Source organism: Copadichromis virginalis, linkage group LG23 (assembly GCF_057382275.1).
Source record: "Copadichromis virginalis isolate Kocher_CV1m ecotype Utaka linkage group LG23, C_Virginalis_male_GT1.1, whole genome shotgun sequence".
Taxonomy (NCBI): Eukaryota; Metazoa; Chordata; class Actinopteri; order Cichliformes; family Cichlidae; genus Copadichromis; species Copadichromis virginalis.
Genome location: NC_140639.1, coordinates 10,056,552 through 10,079,699, shown reverse-complemented (window position 1 = coordinate 10,079,699; position 23,148 = coordinate 10,056,552). Strand labels below are relative to the sequence as shown.

General features: G+C 40.7%; 1 protein-coding gene across 1 annotated transcript; it reads left to right on the top strand.

Moving 5' to 3' along the window:
• The first annotated feature begins 341 nt into the window (after positions 1–341).
• Positions 342–19,931, top strand: chd1l (chromodomain helicase DNA binding protein 1-like). The gene is made up of 25 exons (XM_085449396.1): positions 342–527; positions 739–851; positions 1,363–1,469; positions 1,556–1,667; positions 1,763–1,794; positions 2,316–2,397; positions 2,486–2,648; positions 2,831–2,986; positions 3,686–3,778; positions 3,926–4,022; positions 4,156–4,229; positions 4,398–4,508; positions 5,750–5,864; positions 12,317–12,470; positions 12,628–12,817; positions 14,664–14,809; positions 15,937–16,100; positions 16,201–16,397; positions 17,471–17,569; positions 17,658–17,728; positions 17,964–18,078; positions 18,865–18,973; positions 19,054–19,284; positions 19,475–19,556; positions 19,742–19,931. The coding sequence occupies exons 1-25, from the start codon at positions 434–436 to the stop codon at positions 19,862–19,864; spliced, it is 3,030 nt and encodes a 1,009-aa protein (XP_085305522.1). The 5' UTR covers positions 342–433; the 3' UTR covers positions 19,865–19,931.
• Positions 19,932–23,148: the final 3,217 nt, after the last annotated feature.

The window sequence follows — 23,148 nt, the reverse complement described above, 5'->3', positions numbered from 1 at the left end:
AGGTCATGAGTAATTCAAGCATAAAAAAGACCCCGGGCTTCAGAGATTAACCAGTGTGACTTCTAGCAAAGAAAGCACCATTAAATTTTATTATCAGGCACTTAGTTACTAGCGACCTGTCACAAAAAGCCAAAGTTTGTAAAATGTGCAAATTCTTAATCGTTTCTAGAATTTAAAAACAGTTTTCCCCTTATATTCTGTAGTTGCATTTATGTTTGCATATATTTCCCGTTTTCCTAGCAAAATATAAAGAAATGAGCGTTGCTCAAGAAAGAAAACAAACTTTTGGCGAAGTTTAAAAAACCGCGCGCCTTTCCGTAGCGTCACGTGACCCAGTCAGGAAGCATAAACTGCATGAAAACAACAGTGGGAACTCGCATGTCTGCGATAAAGTCGTCTTTCGTATAAATTGTAGTCCTGCCGGTCAGCAAACATGTCGGACATTTTGGTGAGAATAAAAAACAGCATCGCGGAGAAAAAGAAGGCGGATGTTGCTCAAAGTGACCTGAAGAAATGGGGATTGAGAGGTAGAAAGGCTATTTTTAACCTGGACGACTGACCTGCAAAGTACATACAAACTTCAGGCTGTCTTCACTCATTCACAGTGACATGGCGTTTTCTGTGGATACAAACTAAACGCACTTAGAGCAGATTAATACACTTTCAGCGCCGTCCTACATGTAATTTTCAGAGATTATATTAAACGTGCTCCAGCGGTGATGATCTTTCTCCTCACAGGGATACAGCTGAGACCCTACCAGCTGGACGGGGTGCACTGGTTAACTCAGTGCCTGAAGAACCAGCAGGGATGCATCTTAGGAGACGAGATGGGCTTGGGTAAAACCTGCCAGGTATGACATCATCTGTTTACCTGTAATCCAGAGCCCTGGCATGGCTGGACAGTTTTTATATAGGCGGTGAGGCTTGGAGCATCTGTTACACTGGGGGTGCCCAGAAGTTGATTCTAAAAAGCCTCAGTGCCATGTGACATATCAATTGTGCCTTTCGTTATATTTTTTATAGCACTTTTCTGTCACTTGGACCTAACGTGACATTTGTATAATTACTATAATTACATTTATTTTAATGCAGTTTTTCTACTCCATAGGCTTACACCTTTATAACATTAGCATACACTGGATCAGAGCCAGTGCTCTTCAAAGTTAAGCAATGTTTCTCTGAAGAGAGATTCTTGGTTTCCAAGTGGCTTGTTAGACAAATTACACACTTTGCTTCAATTGAATGAGAAGTTTTCCCCTTATGTGTCACACACTCATGAATCTGACCATTTGGGGGCTGCTTTATATATGGCTTATTATTTACATGTTCTAACGGTGTCCTGGTCATCATGTATCCCTTCAGACAATCTCTCTGCTGGTGTACATGTCAGGGGCTCTCAGGAAGAAAGGACCATTTCTGGTGCTGAGCCCACTCTCTGTCCTGGAGAACTGGAGGAATGAGTTGGAAAGGTGGAGCTACATTAATCAGTAATTGCATTTCATTTGATAATGTGCTTTTAGCGCTGTCTGTAAACCTGTGTGTGCCTCGCTTTCAGCTTCGCTCCCTCACTGACGGTCCTGGTTTACAAAGGAGACAAAGAAAGGCGGACAGAGATCCAGCAGGAGGCGAACTCTCAGGACTTCCATGTTCTTCTCACTACATATGAGGTCGGAGGCTATTAAGTGAAAACAAAACAGGATAAGGTTTCACCTTTGTTAAAACTGATATATATATATATTTTTTTTTTACCTGTTATTTCCAGCTGTGTCTCAAAGATGCTTCATTCTTGAAACGGTGAGTTTGTACTTATTCTTGATCTACATAAACTACTCTGGAAGCAATGTACTGTGAGGAAAATTTAACTGTGGGGCCCTAATACAAGTTTATATAGTTTTAAGCAAGAGGTGACAGAAAAAAGGACCAGTACCAACAGAGATATTGCTTTTAGGTCGCTCTGTGTCGGCTCTTCCCGGCCTTCACCCAGTAAGATCGGCTTAAACTGTAGTTATCTAGGTTAGCGACCTGTATGCCTGAGATGATCATGTTATTCTAGCCACACTACAAAACCAAGACTAGAAAAAACTGTCACAAACAAAGCTTTAATATTAGTCTGAAGCCTGTGTGTCTGTAGTAATCTACAGAGATTATTAGAGAGGGGTCATTCTTTTAAACGTGAGCCATTTTTAATATAAGCAATCCACCTTTGTATCAAATTATATGTGACAGAAGAAAAGGAAGAGAATAATGGTCTTTAAAGGTTTGTTCACTGAGAACAAAGTTTTCATGTGCTGATATTTCCCTGATCTCTTCCTCAGGTGGAAGTGGAAGGTGCTTGTGGTTGATGAAGCTCACAGGTTGAAGAATCAAAACTCGCTGTTGCACAAAACTTTGACAGAGGTACTAAGCAACACCTGGTTTGGGCAGATTTCTTCATTGTCTTTCCCTTGACCTCTTAAATCAGTTTGTTTGTGTTCTTCTCTTGTAGTTTTTCGTGGGATTCAGAGTCTTGCTGACAGGGACTCCCATTCAGAACAACCTGCAGGAGCTCTACTCCCTGCTGAGCTTCATCCAGCCCAATATCTTTATACCAGAAGACACAGACAGCTTTGTCAACTCTTACTCTGATGTACAAAGTCAGCCTGCGTTGGGTACGATACATAATTATAGCATAACAAAGCATAGCTTACATTCAGTGTTATTTCTGAGTCCATGCGTCTCTCCATATCCAAATAAATGTTTTGAAATATAATGGGTGAATATTGGTCACGAAAAAGTGGAGTACAGTAATGCACTGTAGGAACGCTAACCATGAATCTTATTACTTTTATAGCTGCTGAGCTCCAAAGCATCCTGGAGCCCTTCCTGCTCCGTAGAGTCAAGTCTCAGGTGGCCGTCGATCTGCCCAAGAAAACCGAGCTGGTGGTTTATCACGGCATGTCCGCTCTGCAGAAGAAATACTACAAAGCTGTTCTGATGAAGGATCTGGGTGAGACTTGGGCGCTATGGTGTGCTGTGTCATTTATAAATGCATTTTCTCTGCAGTACTTACCCTGCCTCTTTACTTATAGCATTAGCAAGAAAGCACCAGCTCAGCTTATCACTGATTTTTACAGTTGGCATAACAGACACTAAATCCTGACTTCTCTCTATCAGTTCTCTCTATTTTAGAGTTGGTTTTAAGGTTTTACTCATCACCTTAAAGAACTTCTGGGTCTGGTCTCCAGCTGTGTAGGAGAAATGTGCTATTTTTTTGTCTGTTCCAAAGTCGATGAATAAACCTGAAGGTGATCAAGGCACGAATATTCTGAGCTCTCATGGTTGCTTCATAGCTTTTATTATTAGTTTACTAGTTTTACTAGGGATGTTCCTGGCAACTAATTTCTCAGTCAACTAAACGAGGAACAAAAATGAGACTAACCAACTAGTCTACATCTAAGAAACACTCGGGTGTTAAGTTACATTTGAGAACCACCAAAAACTCATAACAAAGGCATTTTGTTATGTCCTTATGTCCTTGTTTCATGTCTTATAACTTTACACTGATTTTGTTGTTGTTTGATTTTGGCTTTTTCCACTTTGTAGGCTGTTTTTAAAGGTGCCAAGTGGAAATAATAGTTCTAATAGTATCTGTTTAGTGGCATCAGTCATTTGTAAATTCAATCTGCTTCTAAAACTCTTCTTTCAGAGGCTTTTGGAAATGACCAAGGCAGCAAAACTCGGTTGCTGAACATCTTGATGAACCTGAGGAAGTGTGTTGACCACCCTTATCTGTTTGACGGTGAGAGGTGCAGAGTGATGATGTAAAAAAGACTGGCTTTAGTTCTCTCTGCTACAGGAAAGACCTGAGGCGTAGGTGTGTTTTCAGTGGGACAGGATAAAGCCGCTTCCATTACATTCTATGTTTGTGTGTCTGTTTCTTGGATAGGAGTTGAGCCAGAGCCATTTGAGATGGGGGAACATCTCATTGAAGCCAGTGGAAAACTTTGTCTTTTGGACAGCATGCTGACATTCCTCCACAAAGGGTTTGCTGATGTGTTATTTGGCTCCACCTGGTGGTTTAGTGCGGCATTGCTGTAATGCTGTGATATTCTAAGTCACATATTCGTCTTTAAATTGAGTCTTACAATATTTGTGTTTTCATATCTGTGGTTGAAGGGGCCATCGGATCCTGCTGTTCTCTCAGATGACGAGGATGCTCGATATTCTCCAGGACTACATGGAGTACAGAGGTGAGTGAGAGTGAACATGAGGGGTTATTGTTCATTGACTTACTATTAATTGTTCTTAATGGCATGAATTAATTAGTAATTATTCTCATTCTTCATAATGGCAAACTTGAAAACCATTTGATTTATTCTTAGTTATAAATAAATGCTGAATTCAGCTTTTCTGTTCAGGTTACAGCTACGAACGTCTGGATGGGTCAGTCCGAGGGGAGGAACGAAACCTAGCAGTGAAAAACTTCAGCAGCAAAGATGTCTTCGTCTTTCTGCTCAGCACTAAAGCCGGTAAATAAAGCCCTGGTGTAGTATTTTCTTTGATATACTTATATATAAACTCATGTTAAACCGTTTCAAGTAATGAAGTCTATTCAAGTAATTCCTGTGAGTCAATAGCGCAGACTTCCGACTGATCTAAATGTTCAGTTTCAGTCAGGTTCTCCTTTTTTTCCTTTTTTAAAAACCTTTTTTTCACTCAATGAGTGCAGATATTCCTAATATGGTCATCAGAGGCACCGGAGCCCCACCCAGCTGCTGTCGGCAATCAGAAAAAAGGTGGAGGACCTAAAATTACTTGTTTCAGTCAGAGGATGAACTGAGGGGCTGCATTTTGAACTCGTGCAGAGCTGTTCTAGTAGAAGAATGGAAATGCAGAGCTGGGACAGAATAGGTTCTATTTAAGATATTCTTCAGACAAATGTCTGGATCTTTTGCTTTTTCATTTTACTGCAACATAACTAATATAACTCACTGGTAAATGTCACATGGAGAGCCCATACAAGAAGTGGCTGTTATTGGTTAGCCACAGAAAATTTCAGAGGGATGTTTAAGAAGCAGGTCTTTAGGCAGGAGGATGTGGAAAAAAGCTGGCATTTGTTTACAAAATGCAGCTTCAGAGCAAGCTACCACCTCTTCCCTCCCCTGCTACTCAATACCAAATACTTCTGCGCTCTCAGCCTCACCTGCATGGGCAAGAAACGGGTAGACAAAACCTAAATAGTAGATCGGTCAAAGACGATCCTGAAAGAGATCCTGGTTCCTGCTAAAAAAAACACAAACCTAAATAGGGATAGAAAGTCATCATATGATCCGCTATCACGCACCGCACTGGTTATGATTGGGAACTAGGCATATGAAAAGGGGAAGCAGTAACCCCTTCTACTGTAGACATTTTAGATGCCAAAAGTGCTGAGAGTGCATTTCACAAACAAGACTGTGGCAATTTTTAAGATAACACTTCTGTGAACTCTGCTGTAGATTCAGATATGCAGACAAGCCTGCAAGCTCAGCTTGAGCTGACTTTCTAACACAGAAGTGGCTGAGAGAGGAAAGGGGAGTGATGACAGGAGATAAGAGCTGCAGCAGAATGAAACGCCTGTGTAAATAAGGCCAGCATGTTTCCTGTCACAGATTATGATTTTCTTTAACCTGTTTACAGTAAATGCACCAATCCTACTGTTTCTTTATTGCGTGCACAAAAATCGAGAGCCACAATTTTCAGTTTTTGTTCTTTCCCTCTGTCTTTGCAGGGGGAGTAGGGATGAACCTGACAGCTGCTGACACTGTCATTTTTGTGGATAGTGACTTCAACCCTCAAAATGACTTGCAGGCTGCCGCACGCAGCCACCGGATTGGTCAGAACAGGTGAAGCATACGAGAAATGATTCCAAGCAGGATCCAATCGGTATTTCATTTAGGTGTCCTGAAAGTCGCACCGTTTCGCAAAGGGACGTGCAGCATTGACAGCACAAAGAAGTGGTGAAAACTTCTGCACGATGTCCTGTTTTGCTGAAGAAAATAACTATCTCATTAGGCTTATCTCTAGTTAGGTGTGAAAGAGTACTCCCTGCATGCAACCTAGCTATTGCACATCAATAAGGCTTCATAGGGATGCTTACAGAAAGCAACAAAATTGATGCAGCAGAGCGAGACAAAAATGTTAACACTTACTTTGGTAGTGTTTTTCCATATTTTTATTTTTTCCCATGCTGGGGAACAATGTCTGCGATATCTTTTGATTTATGTCGTAAAAACAAGTTAAACAAGCCAAGATTATGTTGCACACTCATCATTTCACAACCAGCAACATGAGGGCATTGCCAGGAGGTTCTCGTTGAAAGAATTCCTGCACCTCCTGAGCTGTCCTTGGCTGCTTTACTTTTACTCTGTGGTCCAGCTCACCTGAAACCATTTCCGTTGGGTTTAGGGTGGATGATTGTGAGTGGCAGGCCTGAAAGTGTGTTTTGGCTCATTATTAAGAAAAACAATTGAATTTTCATTGAACTTGTTAAGTCTTGCTGTAGTATCATGACTGTAGTATGAGTGCAGAGCTCCCCTTTTGTTTTTCTTTCATGCAGTAACTGTTGTTGAAATAACCGGACCAGTTCAGGCAGTGCAGTTCGTGTATTATGCAGAGACCAGCTTAAAATCGAATGAATTGTTAGAGGTGTCACGTTGATATACTGATCTGTTCACAACAAGCGAGAAAATATTCCACCTTAAAACTTAGTGGTTGTCGCTGTCTCCATTTAGCTTCTTATTAAAGATTATGTGTTATGTTGTTTCAATATTTATATAACCCTTTGTCCTCTGGTTAGACAGAAACTCTATATTTCTTTTAAAGAGATATATAGCTTTTAAAATATTTGTAGGATACGTTGCAAAAAATCAGGTGCAGGGTGGGGATCAACAGGTAGAGCATTCAGAGGTGAGGTACAAATACGGCTGATGGAGAGGGGCATACTGGCAAAGAACGAGATGAGTTCGGAGAGAAAGATATGATCTGTTGTTAGTTATTCGAATATTTTACATATTATAATATTTTGCACATATCTGCAAGTCGCAACACATCACACTACACCTCCAACAGCTGACCTTAAGAGTGGTTTCACCATGAACTTCAGGCGAATGCGCATCAAATCCGACTTTTTTGACCCTTTGCGACCCATATCCGATCACATCATTTAAACAGCATGGCCTACCTGAGTGTTGTCACTGACAAGGTCCATCCCTTCATGACCACAATGTACTCATCTTCTGCAGACCGCCTTTGGGATGTAGTGAAACAGGAGAATCATAGCATGGATGTGCAATCGGCAAACCCGCAACTGTGTGATGCCGTCATGTCAATAAGGACCAAAATCAAAGGAATGGTTGAATCCATGTGAAGTCAACTTGTGTTGCTAATCAGGAAAAGGCAGACTTTCGGTGCCATTAGAACTACTACTGCCTGTGCACAGTGGTCCAAAAGACCTTCCAGGAACAGCCAAGCTGTTTCCTAGAGAACTGATTGGTCAGTAGGCGATAATTTTGTACCTTTTGATCTCCAGTCATAAACCGCTGCAGAGCAGTTTAGGTCTGCAGCATATGTTATCATGGAAATGTACACAAGAACTTAACCGCCAAGTTACCTGGATACGTTCAAATCCTGCTTTGTAGTACACATCTGCGGTCTGCGAAACCATTTGTTCCGGATGTTCCTGATTAATGTAATCAGAGACAACAATAGAAAGTATATTTTTAAAGTAGCTGACTAAAAACTTCACAGGCACATCTATGAAGGTCATTGCTTTGAATTCAGGTGAAGAAGTAGTTAAGACTTGTTGTCGATTTCTCATAATAATGCTGCCTCTTTTAATATTGTTGGACGGATTGTTATCTCTTCCTTTCAGGATGTTGCAGGTGATTGAAACGTTCCGCAGGCTGTCTTTGGTCCTCGGTCATATTTCACCATTACATGTCACAATTTTTCCTTCAGCTGTCAGCCTTTTTTTAATGTTGCTGTAGTATCATGACTGTAGTATGAGTGCAGAGCTCCCCTTTTGTTTTTCTTTCATGCAGTAACTGTTGTTGAAATAACCGGACCAGTTCAGGCAGTGCAGTTCGTGTATTATGCAGAGACCAGCTTAAAATCGAATGAATTGTTAGAGGTGTCACGTTGATATACTGATCTGTTCACAACAAGCGAGAAAATATTCCACCTTAAAACTTAGTGGTTGTCGCTGTCTCCATTTAGCTTCTTATTAAAGATTATGTGTTATGTTGTTTCAATATTTATATAACCCTTTGTCCTCTGGTTAGACAGAAACTCTATATTTCTTTTAAAGAGATATATAGCTTTTAAAATATTTGTAGGATACGTTGCAAAAAATCAGGTGCAGGGTGGGGATCAACAGGTAGAGCATTCAGAGGTGAGGTACAAATACGGCTGATGGAGAGGGGCATACTGGCAAAGAACGAGATGAGTTCGGAGAGAAAGATATGATCTGTTGTTAGTTATTCGAATATTTTACATATTATAATATTTTGCACATATCTGCAAGTCGCAACACATCACACTACACCTCCAACAGCTGACCTTAAGAGTGGTTTCACCATGAACTTCAGGCGAATGCGCATCAAATCCGACTTTTTTGACCCTTTGCGACCCATATCCGATCACATCATTTAAACAGCATGGCCTACCTGAGTGTTGTCACTGACAAGGTCCATCCCTTCATGACCACAATGTACTCATCTTCTGCAGACCGCCTTTGGGATGTAGTGAAACAGGAGAATCATAGCATGGATGTGCAACCGGCAAACCCGCAACTGTGTGATGCCGTCATGTCAATAAGGACCAAAATCAAAGGAATGGTTGAATCCATGTGAAGTCAACTTGTGTTGCTAATCAGGAAAAGGCAGACTTTCGGTGCCATTAGAACTACTACTGCCTGTGCACAGTGGTCCAAAAGACCTTCCAGGAACAGCCAAGCTGTTTCCTAGAGAACTGATTGGTCAGTAGGCGATAATTTTGTACCTTTTGATCTCCAGTCATAAACCGCTGCAGAGCAGTTTAGGTCTGCAGCATATGTTATCATGGAAATGTACACAAGAACTTAACCGCCAACTTACCTGGATACGTTCAAATCCTGCTTTGTAGTACACATCTGCGGTCTGCGAAACCATTTGTTCCGGATGTTCCTGATTAATGTAATCAGAGACAACAATAGAAAGTATATTTTTAAAGTAGCTGACTAAAAACTTCACAGGCACATCTATGAAGGTCATTGCTTTGAATTCAGGTGAAGAAGTAGTTCAGACTTGTTGTCGATTTCTCATAATAATGCTGCCTCTTTTAATATTGTTGGACGGATTGTTATCTCTTCCTTTCAGGATGTTGCAGGTGATTGAAACGTTCCGCAGGCTGTCTTTGGTCCTCGGTCATATTTCACCATTACATGTCACAATTTTTCCTTCAGCTGTCAGCCTTTTTTTAATGTTGCTGTAGTATCATGACTGTAGTATGAGTGCAGAGCTCCCCTTTTGTTTTTCTTTCATGCAGTAACTGTTGTTGAAATAACCGGACCAGTTCAGGCAGTGCAGTTCGTGTATTATGCAGAGACCAGCTTAAAATCGAATGAATTGTTAGAGGTGTCACGTTGATATACTGATCTGTTCACAACAAGCGAGAAAATATTCCACCTTAAAACTTAGTGGTTGTCGCTGTCTCCATTTAGCTTCTTATTAAAGATTATGTGTTATGTTGTTTCAATATTTATATAACCCTTTGTCCTCTGGTTAGACAGAAACTCTATATTTCTTTTAAAGAAATATATAGCTTTTAAAATATTTGTAGGATACGTTGCAAAAAATCAGGTGCAGGGTGGGGATCAACAGGTAGAGCATTCAGAGGTGAGGTACAAATACGGCTGATGGAGAGGGGCATACTGGCAAAGAACGAGATGAGTTCGGAGAGAAAGATATGATCTGTTGTTAGTTATTCGAATATTTTACATATTATAATATTTTGCACATATCTGCAAGTCGCAACACATCACACTACACCTCCAACAGCTGACCTTAAGAGTGGTTTCACCATGAACTTCAGGCGAATGCGCATCAAATCCGACTTTTTTGACCTTTTGCGACCCATATCCGATCATGGTATGACAGTGTGAACAGCACAAATCTGATATTTTCAAATCCGATCTGGGTCACTTTCGTATGTGGTACTGAATCCGATACATATCTGATGTTTTAGAAAGCGACTGCTGTTTGAACGGTCACGTCGCATTAAATCAGTCTTCTACGTCACTGACACAAGACAGACGCCAAATATCAGCGCCCAAGAAGACATCGCGAACGCTTGCTGGCCATCCAGTGAAACTGTTTGGAAGACAACGTTGGAGAAACGTGAACATTTTATTTGTACTGTATAATCTGCAGATTCTGACAGAAATCTGCAACTATCGCTCCTCTCTAAAACCGCAATAAGGATAATTATTAGGCCATATCTAAATAACTTGATAACTTAAAGCAAAATTGGGAAATGTAAAGTCCGAAACAAGTCTTTATATTAACAGCCATCAGTCAAATAACACTGTTTGGTCTGGGTCTAGACAGAGCGCGTTGTGTGTGACGTCTTCTTTTGCGCATGCGTTTTATTTGTAGTGTGAACAAGCAGACAAAAAAATCGGATTTGATCCAAAAATTGGATTTGAGCATTAAGACCTGCAGTATGAACGTAGCCTAAGTTTCGATTAAATGATCTACTTGGTCTTCATGTCTTTTTCTCTTGTGGTGGTCTTCATTAAAGGGGACATGAAACACTACACATATAAAGGTTATTTATAACACTGAGACCTACTCTCAACTGACATAGATGTAACACTGTCTGTGAAACTGGATTTAAGAAATAAATACCTAAAGTTAAACATCTTTAACACCATCTTCTGTCAGTAAATGACGTTAACCGGTTGGTTGGTTGCAGCTAATAAACTTACATTAGTTTCTGTTAGCTAACTAGTGACAGAACCGATAACTCCAAGAAGAGCAAGGAGACTAAAAATAAAAACAACTAAAAATCAGTCTAAAGGGGTCATTTTTGTGTTGCTACAATGAGTTTTATGTTACGTTGTTTACTTTCACTCTCCGTCTCGTTAGCAGTATCTGGCTCCCCGCTGTTTGGCTAGCTGCACTCAAGGGGGGAAATCGAGCTGTTAGCCGTAATATTCGGGTTTGTTACGCACTTTATAAATGAGGACTGCGTGGAGGTGGAGGAGAGCCTGTTTGATCCAGGTGTGAGGTGATTCACCGGACCGACAAGCTGGTGTTAGAAACTCACATTTTTCCTCGTCTGGCCAAGTAAGGGGCGCAGTCAGCTGATGCGATCAAAACTATTTTATGCAGTAAAAAAATCTTTCTTTTCCCACGAGCACATCCAGTTTACAACATAACAGCACTACATGCACACCACAAACATAACTGTGTTTCTTACTGAAGCACGATTGGATATCCTAACAGTATGTCTGTAGGAAAAGTAGGCCGATGCGTGCCATGGACAAAACAACAATAAAAAATCTGTCACTTTTTAAAATAAAATGTAAATTAGCCTTTATATGTGTTGCGTTTCATGTCCCCTTTGATGGCTTTTGTGACTGAACTTGAAAGGTTTTTGAAGTGTTCTGGACTAACAGACTTTCATGTTTTAAGGTAGTATTAGTCGGTTGTTCTCCTTAACATTGTGGGGGTGTTTGCTGTATACCAACACTGCCTTGGCATGACACTGTCAGTCTGGCATCAGTCAGCTAGACTGCTGACTTGGCTGCCATACTCGGCTCTGACTTAGCCAGTAGATATCAGGTCCAAGAGATCTGTTTACGTCCGTAATGACTGTAAATTTGTTTCAGAACAAGGCTAGATAATAACCCATACTTATCGTGAATTTCAGCAAATGTAGACTCTCTTTTGCGCCACATAGACTGTATGTAATCAAATCTCAGACATGATTGGTTAATAGATCTCCAACCACTGTATATGTACCTACATTTACAGTCTCAGACTGCTGCAGTTGAATTTATATACGTTTATCCTTTCAGTTTGATTCACCTAACTTTTAGTCTATTTTTATTACATTTTCTATTGTATTAATATCTGCATGTCAGTCGTCTGTGAAGCACTTTGCAGTAATCTACAGGAAATGAGCTATAAAAGTAAAGATTAATTGACTGATTGATTATGGGTAGCTTGAGCTTTACTCTATGAATTTAACAATTCTCATCTTAATGGAAGTTCAATGTGATGTTGGGGTTCAATATTTGAATGATTTCCTACAGGCCTGTGAAAGTGATCCGCCTCCTGGCACGAGACACTGTGGAGGAGATCATGTACTCTCGCGCTGTGTCCAAGTTGCAGCTCACCAACACTGTTATTGAAGAAGGCCGCTTCTCTTTACTGGATCAAGCTCAGTCAGCTGCAGGAGGGCTGCAGGTTTGTGAGCTTTAAATCACTGAAAATAAATTCTATCACTGCAGGATAATCCCTGATAATCTCTGAATCCTTCAGTGCTCAGTTTACTGTGTGTCCGCTTTGTATGAAAACCTCTCCAGTTTTCACCTCCTCTGCTCACATTTCCTCTTCGGCACAGCTAAGCGAGATCTTGAAGTTTGGCATTGATAAGCTTTTGTCATCTGATGAGAGCTCCATACAAGATGTGAAACTGGAGAAGATCCTTGGCCTGTCACATAATGGTCATTGGGTGGATGATGAGGACTACTCCCAGCATGAAGAAAATGAAGAGGATGATGAAGGGAAAGGATCTGAAGCTGACGGGCAGAGTATGTTTCATTATAGTGTACATGTTGAAATCTCAAATCACTATGGGCTATTCTTAGTGTGCGAATTTCAAAAACTACTAATATAATGTAACTGGTGTGGTATAGCGAACATGTTGTTCCTGCATGTAAGCGACTCCGTCTTACTTTTGGTTCTTGAACTGCAAACCACAGAGGAGAAAACACCCAAGATTGCTTCTCTTGGGCTCATCACTAGAGGTTGCAAAGAAAACAGAGGAAATCTGCAAATCACTTTAGGTCAGGAGTGACAAATTTAGTTTCACATAGGGCTGCAAGAGAAAATGAGAATCACATTGAGAGTAAGACAGATAAGTGTTCAAATACAGTCCTATAAAAATAAAAAAGGTAAAAACAACCTTACTTCTTCCATAGGGATTAAAAGGGTACATTGCAGCCAGGTGCTGCTTATCGAATGTAGTATAAAAGCAGAGATTTTACCAGTTTTCTGTTGTGGTATATTGAGGTGTGTGTTAACACAATGCCACAGCCTTTCCAGGAGTGGATGTCCCAGTAAATTCACCTTGAAGTCAGACAGTGCAAGGCTCAAAGAAACTGCAAAAAAACCTTGGAGTGGCATCTGAGACTCTACAGGCCTCAGTTAGCATGTTAAATGTTAAAGTTCATGACAGTACAGTTAGAAAAACATGGAAGAATCCTGGAAGGATTACCAGGAGAAAACATCTTCTCTCTACGGCATCACAGCTTAGGTTTGCAAACCTGCATCAGCCCAAACCACAAGACTTGGGCAACAACATCTTTTGACTGAAGACACCCAATTGGAGGTGTTTGGCATAATGCACGGCGCCATGTTTGTCACAAATACCTATTGCATGCGGTCAATCGTGGCGGAGGCATGATGATCCGGGCTCGTTTTGCAGCCACAGCATCAGGGAACATTGCAGTCAGTGACTCGTCCATGAACTCCTCTGTATAACAAAGTATTCTAGAGTCAAATATGAGGCTGGCTGCCTGACCGAAGCTGGGTCATGCAGAAGGACAATGATCTCAAACACAGCAGCAAATCTACGGCAGAATGTCTGAAAAGGTAAAGACTCAAGGCGTTACAACTCAACCTGAAGACCTTCCAAGAACTAGATTATTTTTATATTATATATTAAAACCAGTCATCCCCCCCTCATACAGCTGAAGCCTAACAGCTAACTAACACAGCATGGCATAACTGGCAATGAGTGGGTACTTTTTTTTTTTCTTTTTTTTTACCATGAAGAAAGGCCCGTTTACTGATGTGTCATAAAATGACGGCTGTTTTTAAATGATATAATTTGTATCATCATTTTGAATTCAAACACCAGCAGAGATACTGAGTCATGGACAGCAAAGAGGGGCGGGAAGGTGCTCCGTCAAAAAGACACAAATCTAGAGCAAAATAAGTTTGAACCCATCTCAAAGTGACGACTCTGTAAAAGGAAGTCTCACCGCAGCACAGGAAATGAAAGTCAGGGAGGCCATTAAGAAGATGATTTTTCTGAGAAAGTGTTTCGGGTGTAATGTGCAGCAAATTTCATCCCAATAAATTAGATGATTCCATAAAATTTTCCTCACGGGCAACGAGATAAGTTTAAGTAGAGAAAAATGGGCTTTTGACAAAATGAAAGCAGGACAAACTAAATATGTCTTGCCCCCGATGTGATTCTCATTTCTCTCGTGTCCCTTAAGTTTGACACCTCCATTAAAAGCCTTTAAAGAAGCCAGGAGCCTGTTAGTTTACATGCAGATTTTGACCTCCTCTGTGCTTCATCACAGCCGACATAGTCTTTTCTCTCTTTGTGATGATTATCTCAAACCTCTGTCCCCTCTGCTCCTTTAGACCACCTGTACTTCTTTGAGGGGAAAGACTACAGTAAGGACCCCAGCTCTGAGGACCAGAAGAGCTTTGATCGTTTGTTGGAGGAGCAGCTGACCGGGTTTCAGAGAGCAGCAGGAGAGGGACGAGCTCTGCGACACAAAACTGGAGTAAGACGCCCCGACTTTAAATTAAAACAGAATTATCTTTGTAAGGACATGCATCCCACATGAGGTTAGTTATGTATAGACAGAATGCTGAAAACTTAAAAGAAATTAGCCATGTTAGACACTCATCGTGGCTCTGCAGTTTAAAGTTAATTAGCAGACGAGGAACACTTGGACGGAGGACACATCCACCCCCATGAAAAATGAAGGGAACACTGTGATGATCACAGTAGCTGACTAAAAACTTCACAGGCACATCTATGAAGGTCATTGCTTTGAATTCAGGTGAAGAAGTAGTTCAGACTTGTTGTCGATTTCTCATAATAATGCTGCCTCTTTTATTATTGTTGGACGGATTGTTATCTCTTCCTTTCAGGATGTAGCAGGTGATTGAAACGTTCCGCAGGCTGTTTTTGGTCCTCGGTCATATTTCACCATTACATGTCACAATTTTTCCTTCAGCTGTCAGCCTTTTTTTAATGTTATCAAAAGTGAATACCAGTTAAAACCTATTTTAATCACAAGATTCTTGTTGCCTTGGGTTTTTTCCCTACCACACACAGTGTTGTAGCTCCTATGGGACCGGGTTGTTAACTCTGGAGGAGCTGTAGCTTTAACATCGCTAACGAGAGCATTATAGTTAACGAAAACTAACTAAGCTAGTTTTTGTTAACTTTGCTAAATATTCAAACACTGTCACATTGGTAGATGTGTTTATTGAGAATGGGATCACCGCAGGACTGACAGTCAACAGTTAGAAAGCTTTGTTTATATTATAAATTCTACTTTCTTACATTTTGCGCCTGACAAATATTATCCACCTCAAAATTCTCCAAATACCAAAGCGATTACTGAAACTCATAAAATCTCAACTGAAATTAAACTGCACAAATAAAAAAATGGAAAATGGATCAAATGTATACTCTGGACTGAGCAACATTTAATTGACTTTAATTTTATCTGTGGGTTGATTTGAATGAATATTACAGGAAATCCCAGCAACCACAAAAACCCAGGCTTTCAGTGTTACTTAAAGGATGGATACAAAGCAGCCTCACATGTTTTCTTACGCTGATAATCCCAGTGTTGCAAGCGTTATATGAGTGTGATTTTTCTCGATGGGTTCTCAGGTTTCACTGTCGGTAGCCCTTGGGATTCCAACGAGGAAGAGGAAGCCTGTCACGGAGGCTGAGCTGGAGCTGAGGCGGCAGAGGAGGGAGGAGGCTGCAGCCAAGAGAGCCAAAATGCAGGAGGAGATGAAGAAGAAGCAGGAAGAGCAGAAATACAAGAAAAAGTAAAGATTTATTAGTTTATTTGCTTTTTTAAAACAATTCTGAGACTTCTTTTGCACAAACAGTTTTTCCCTTTATTTGACTTGTGGGTTCGTTGTGCAGAATGGCCTGGTGGGAGTCCTGCGGGTACAGATCTCGGTGCCTGCCGTCTGTGGACAGTGAGGAAGAGGAGGAAGAAGAGGAGGATGGCAGCAGCATGTGCTCCACAGACTCTGACAGCACGGATATCCACTACGTTCTGGGGGATGTTACTCATCCTCACACCGCCCGGGGAGATGCCATCATCGTCCACTGCGTTGGTACGTGCCCCATTTTCAAATCAAATCAAATCAAATCACTTTTTATTGTCACATCACATGTGCAGGCACACTGGCACAGCACATGCGAGTGAAATTCTTGTGTGCGAGCCCCACAAGCAACAGAGATGTGCAAACACAACAACACAAACGAGCAAAATACAAGAATGGCCAACCTGAAACTAATAAATATATGTACAATTTTTCTTGTTACTTCGTAAACTGACACATTAGAATTTTTTTTAATTCAGTGTGCGCTTTGTAGGAACTATAGATGGATATGGACATTACATGATGTCACCTTTCGGTACAGGTACAGGTGCTAAGTAATAAGCTAAGACCAAGAATTATTTTCACCAGAATTAAAGCACAAACTTCAGCTCCTCATATGGTCTGGTGAGTAAAACATATGATGTGCATTGGATTAAAAATCCTCCAAAAAACACCAACAGTGGAGAGGTTGAACCTGAATAAGACTGTCAGGACAGCTGTCAGTCACAGTAACCACATCCTTAGCATTAAGTCTCTCAGTTTTAGGAGGCTACTAGATAATTACCTGTTATTACAGTGTGATACACTAAAAGCCCTGACTTATAGTGCAAAAGTTAACAAAAAAGTACAAAATTGATCATTTTCTTGTGCAAAGCAAATAAGAACTACTGAACGACTCACTAATGGAAATAGGAAAGAAAAAAAAAGTCTGTTGAGCAGACCCTAACCAACGGTTTCTACCTTAGAGAAGCTGATTAATGCCAACATGGTGCCAAACAGGCCTCTGTAGAGAGAAAGATTTATCTTACACAAAAGAGAACTAGATCTGTACCAGTTGCAGCAGGACTGAATGTTGGATTGCGTAAAAGAACCTGGTGTGAAAACTTTGATGTCGTGCAAAGTCTTAATTAATACCTTAATTTATCAGTTCAAACCAAAACAACTGGCAACATGTCAGATGGTAACTTTGCCACGATATGATGCAGGTGTGGCTTTTAATTAGTGTTTGGTGCGCCTTGGGCACAATAAGTTTGAAAACCAAACCACAGCATGTGTTATTTACCAAAGTAGTGATTCCTGTGTAGATGACTCAGGTCGGTGGGGAAGAGGAGGTCTGTTTACAGCACTGGAGGTGAGATCAGACGAGCCGCGAAAGCAGTATGAGTTAGCTGGAAAGATGAAAGGTAAGATTGACAGTAAAAAAGCATTTTATTTCTTCTTTGGTGGTCTGACTGAAGAATGAGTCACAAAATTAAATATGATTTGTTTCAGATTTGGATCTTGGAAGTGTGCTTCTGTTCCCAATTAATGACAAACAGTCCAGATTGAACAGCCAAGATCAAGTAGGTTCTGGTTGAAGAACTCTGCTGCATAAAACACCCTGAATGTCTTAAAAAACATGCTTGTTTCACAATATTTTTTGTTTCTTTGCAGTAGTAGTGATCAGTTGTGTGATATACCTGCTTTGGGTTAATGTGTGGTGACAGGCTTGCAAAGCTGTGAGGAACAGCACTCAGTGCCATGCAACAGTGATCAGATAATGTGTTGATCAGCTTCCATCTCCTTCCTGTCACCCAGTTAGCCCTAATAGTGGCACAGCAGCGAGACAAAGCCAACAACTTGTCTGGGATCTTTCTGAGTGCTCTGGATGAAGGCCTGAAGAAGATTTACAAAGCGGCCAAAAGAACCAAGGGTGCAGTAAAGCATTTCATGCTATTTTAATACAAAAAAGTGTGAAATGTCTTTTTTTTTGTTTTCATGTAGCCTGAGACTGGTGAAATTGTGAAAAAAAATTTTTTAAGTGTCAAGTCAGCAGTGCTCACATAAACCCTTGTAAAGGTTCGAATAATAACCAAACACCTTACAATAATAACACACATTGAAAATGATGCGTTATTACTGTAAGACCTGATTGGCAGGATTTACAGGACGTGCTGTGTGCCATCTGATGTGTGCACGCACAAATTCTTACAAACACAACTGCAGAAGAACAACCAATGAAGCGGGAATTTATATTTCCTCTAGTTATGTTGCACGCTAGATGAACTGATTAAAAGACTTTGCACTCGCTGCTTTTGCTGTTTGTGCCCCAAAATCAACCGATACCTTTAAGAAACTCGTAAAGACGCTTCTTAAATCTTACATTTAGTAATCGAGGCACAGCTGTGCACATTATCAAACCAGGTTTGTTTTCTTTCTCCCTCTCTTCTCTCTTTGGCTCAATAGGTCTTTATTGCAAATACTCTTCTTTTTTTATGCCTCTTAAATTCTTTGTGACTTGATTATTATTTCTCCTCATGTCCTTTGAACCTTTACACGTGATACTGGGCTACAAATAAATTGGCTTGACTTAATTCTCATTCACCACAGTGTTTTCTTATTGTTGTAACCCTCTGCACTAAAATACTTTCAATGGTAAAGACTGCAGGAGGCTACTGCTAACAGCCACTAACCCTTGTTGTCTTTTTCCCACACAAAGCAAGTGTTCATCTTCCACGTATCGGTCACGCTACCAAAGGTTTCAACTGGTACGGCACAGAGAGGCTCATCAGGAAGCACCTTGCTTCCAGAGGCATCCCCACATTCATGTATCTTTTAGTGCTTTCAGAGCATGGACTCAGTAGTAGTAGTTGTGATGTCTGTAATCTTCTCTTAACCAAACTTTCAGATACTATCATAGCAGAAATGTCAAGAACACAGCTATACCCCAGACATCCACTTCAGCATCCTCCCCGGGGCTACAGTTGCAAAATTCTGATGACACCGACTCTGCAACCTCCGGGCCCTCGGCTACACTCCAGAGCCCTGCAGACCTCCCTAGTTTCATGAACGGGGTCCGTGTGTTTTTCTACAACTTGCCTGCATCAGAGAGGAAGAGGCTGGCCCGCTATCTTATCACATATCCTTTAATACTGGTTGCCACAGCTTGGTGTTTTAACAGTTACTGTCTCCTGCGTGCTTTCATCTGCGGCAGTTTGTGTGGTTTTGTTGAGAAAAGAGCCCGAAAGCTTAAAAGCCACAATTGCGAACTACAGAGGTGTGGTACGATGCTCAAATAATGTTATAACTCCTCCTTAGCTGAAGTGCACTTATGATGGAGATGAGGAGGAGATCATGAGTCCGGATGTCACCCACATAGTAGCAGAGGTGGAGAACAACATCCACTCACAGGTTAGTGTCATGGTAACTCTCACTGATGCTTATCTGACGTTTGACATACATAATCTTTTCCAGTAATGTTTATTTGTCGAGGTGGGGCGGAAAGAGTTACGAGGCATTTTCTTGAGGCAGATTAAATTTCTTTAGGTTGTAAACGATGTAAATTAAATACTATCTCTTTGTTTTGTTCGAACCAGGAGCTCCAGGATCTGCTGCGTCAGTACAGTCAGGCTGTTCCTGTGCAGAGGGCCTGGCTCGAGTCCTGCTTTTCCAAACAAACAAGAATCAACACTGCACAGTACCTACATAAGCTCAGATAACACACTGTTTTATTGGTGTGTTTTTAAATTACGTCATTAAATTGTGCTTCGTCACAATGAACTCTGAGTTCACTGTTGGATGCTTGACACATAGTGCAGATCATTTGATAGCTATTAAAATTGATTATCTTTAAGCAGCATAAGGAGTAAACGAACAACAACAAAGGAGGAGGTTTGATGTGTTTTACATAAATACATTACTAGGTTTAAAAGAAATATAAATGACACAAAATCATTCATACACCTAATTTTGTCAATTCAGGCTCACGGGGCATAGCCTGTCCCAGCTGTCATCCCTCGACAGGGCACCAGTGCATCATCGGGCCGGCGCACAGAGACAGGCAACCATTCATACCTACTGCCAATTTACATGATTCCAAACATTCTTTACAAATAAATAACTGCAAAGTGGGGTGTGCGTAATTATTCAGCCCCCCTTTGGTCTGAGTGCAGTCAGTTGCCCATAGCAATGTCTATGGGCAACTGAGAGAGACCATAGAGACCTGATGAGTGCTAATGACTAAATAGAGTGCACCTGTGTGTAATCTAAGGTCAGTACAATTACAGCTGCTCTGTGACGGCCTCAGAGGTTGTCTAAGAGAATATTGGGAGCCACAACACCATGAAGTCCAAAGAACACACCAGACAGGTCAGGGATAAAGTTATTGAGAAATTTAAAGCAGGCTTAGGCTACAAAAAGATTTCCCAAGCCTTGAACATCCCACGGAGCACTGTTCAAGTGATCATTCAGAAATGGAAGGAGTATGGCACAACTGTAAACCTACCAAGAAAAGGCCGTCCACCTAAACTCACAGGCCGAACAAGGCTGATCAGAAATGCAGCCAAGAGGCCCATGGTGACTCAGGACGAGCTGCAGAGATCTACAGCTCAGCTGGGGGAATCTGTCCATAGGACTACTATTAGTCGTGCACTGCACAAAGTTGGCCTTTATGGAAGAGCGGCAAGAAGAAAGCCATTGTTAACAGAAAACCATAAGAAGTCCCATTTGCAGTTTGCCACAAGCCATGTGGGGGACACAGCAAACATGTGGGGGACACAGCAAACATGTGGAAGAAGGTGCTCTGGTCAGATGAGACCAAAATGGAACTTTTTGACCAAAATGCAAAACGCTATGTGTGGCAGAAAACCAACACTGCACATCACTCTGAACACACCATCCCCACTGTCAAATATGGTGGTGGCAGCATCATGCTCTGGGGGTGCTTCTCTTCAGCAGGGACAGGGAAGCTGGTCAGAGTTGATGGGAAGATGGATGGAGCCAAATACAGGGCAATCTTGGAGGAAAACCTCTTGGATTCTGCAAAAGAGACTTGAGACTGGGGCGGAGGTTCACCTTCCAGCAGGACAACGACCCTAAACATAAAGCCAGGGCAACAATGGAATGGTTTAAAACAAAACATATCCATGTGTTAGACTGGCCCAGTCAAAGTCCAGATCTAAATCCAATCGAGAATATGTGGCAAAATCTGAAAACTGCTGTTCACAAACGCTGTCCATCTAATCTGAGCTGGAGCTGTTTTGCAAAGAAGAATGGGCAAAGATTTCAGTCTCTAGATGTGCAAAGCTGGTAGAGACATGCCCTAAAAGACTGGCAGCTGTAATTGCAGCAAAAGGTGGTTCTACAAAGTATTGACTCAGGAGGCTGAATAATTACGCACACCCCACTTTGCAGTTATTTATTTGTGAAAAATGTTTGGAATCATGTATGATTTTTGTTCGACTTCTCACGTGTACACCACTTTGTGTTGGTCTTTCACGTGGAATTCCATTAAAATTGATTCATGTTTGTGGCTGTGATGTGACAAAATGTGGGAAAATTCAAGGGGGCCGAATACTTTTGCAAGCTACTGTAGAAACACAAATTAACCTAACATGCATGTCTCTGAAACCTGTGCAAACAGAAATGTGAATTTAAACTGTGTAGTTTGAATTCACATCCAGTTGCAGATATGAGACATCTACAAGCTCGTTTTTAACAAAAATCAACTAACGTGGAACTATTTTAGGCTCTGAGTGACTCTGACTAAAAGAGAATGAGCCATTCTGAAGTGGACCTAATCTGCTCCTTTCCATCTCTGCATTTTTGCTACTTTGAACTCTACTAAAGTAGCTTTGCACTATTCACTACTGAAAAAATATAGCTTGCTTCTCTCCCTATAAGAGAAATTTGTTTTGATTGGCTGTCTCTCACAAATAGAAGTTTTGATCAACAGGTAGGAGGTGCTTCTGGGCTGCTGTGACCATATTATCACTATCCCTCTGTCACTGACATCATACTTAGCTGCAGGCAGGTTTTTCCCCACTCTCGTTGTTTAGAGAAGTCTGAGGCCTGAGCTCATGGGAATTACTGGAAACTGCATTTATCCTGCATGAAGAGTAGATTATTAACTGGTGAGTTTTTCTAAATCTCCTCTTGGACACAAATTTACCCCTTCATGATCTTATTACACTTAGATTCAAATCAAATTCAAATTTTATTTGTCACGTACACAGTCATACACAGTACGATATGCAGTGAAATGCTTAGACAACTGCTCGTGACCTAAAGGGAAAAAAAAGGAAAAGGCTATGAATAAGATAGGAAATAAATATGAAAAATTAAAAAGGGTAAATTTAAATAAGGAAGGAATAAAATATAAATTAAGGTTAAAAATGAAATAACTGTACAACACAAATTAGAATGAAGGGTAAATTTAACTGGGAAAGAATAAGATAAAATATATAAATTAAATTAAAGTTGAAAATAAATTAACTGTACAACAAAATACACAATACACAGTATAGAACTATATAAGAATGTATGAAGAAATATAAATAAATAAATAAATATATACACAATAACAGCAGCTGTACAAGTATTAACTGGAAATGAAGAATATAGTGACCAGTGTTGTGCAATCCACATTATGTCTTGTGCAGTGCAAATATGCTTAAAGTGATTTGGAAGATTCTTGGTGTAGGTGATCACTGAGCTCAGGTTTCTCTTAATTTTCATGAAAGTTTTGTCGCATCCAATTTGATCAAATCTTTATGACCACAGACAAACAGTGAGATGACTGGACAGATGCGGGTATAGGCTGAATATCTATGATAAAGAAACGGGTGAGGCAACTTCAAGTTGTATAGGAAGGGGAAAAAACGATCCTAATGTAACTATAGATCTATTATACGGGTTCATATCCTTTACACTTTGACCTTGACCTGAGGCATCTCAGCATCCAAGTGATTTCTGGTTTGCAGAATAAAATTCTGTGCTTGCTTTT

Excerpts from the sequence above, each read along its gene's own strand:
- chd1l (XM_085449396.1), top strand. The coding sequence starts at position 434 with ATGTCGGACATTTTGGTGAGAATAAAAAACAGCATCGCGGAGAAAAAG. Across the intron at positions 528-738 it reads GAAGAAATGGGGATTGAGAG|GGATACAGCTGAGACCCTAC; the intron begins GTAGAAAGGCTA and ends TTCTCCTCACAG. Across the intron at positions 17,729-17,963 it reads GATTGAACAGCCAAGATCAA|TTAGCCCTAATAGTGGCACA; the intron begins GTAGGTTCTGGT and ends CCTGTCACCCAG.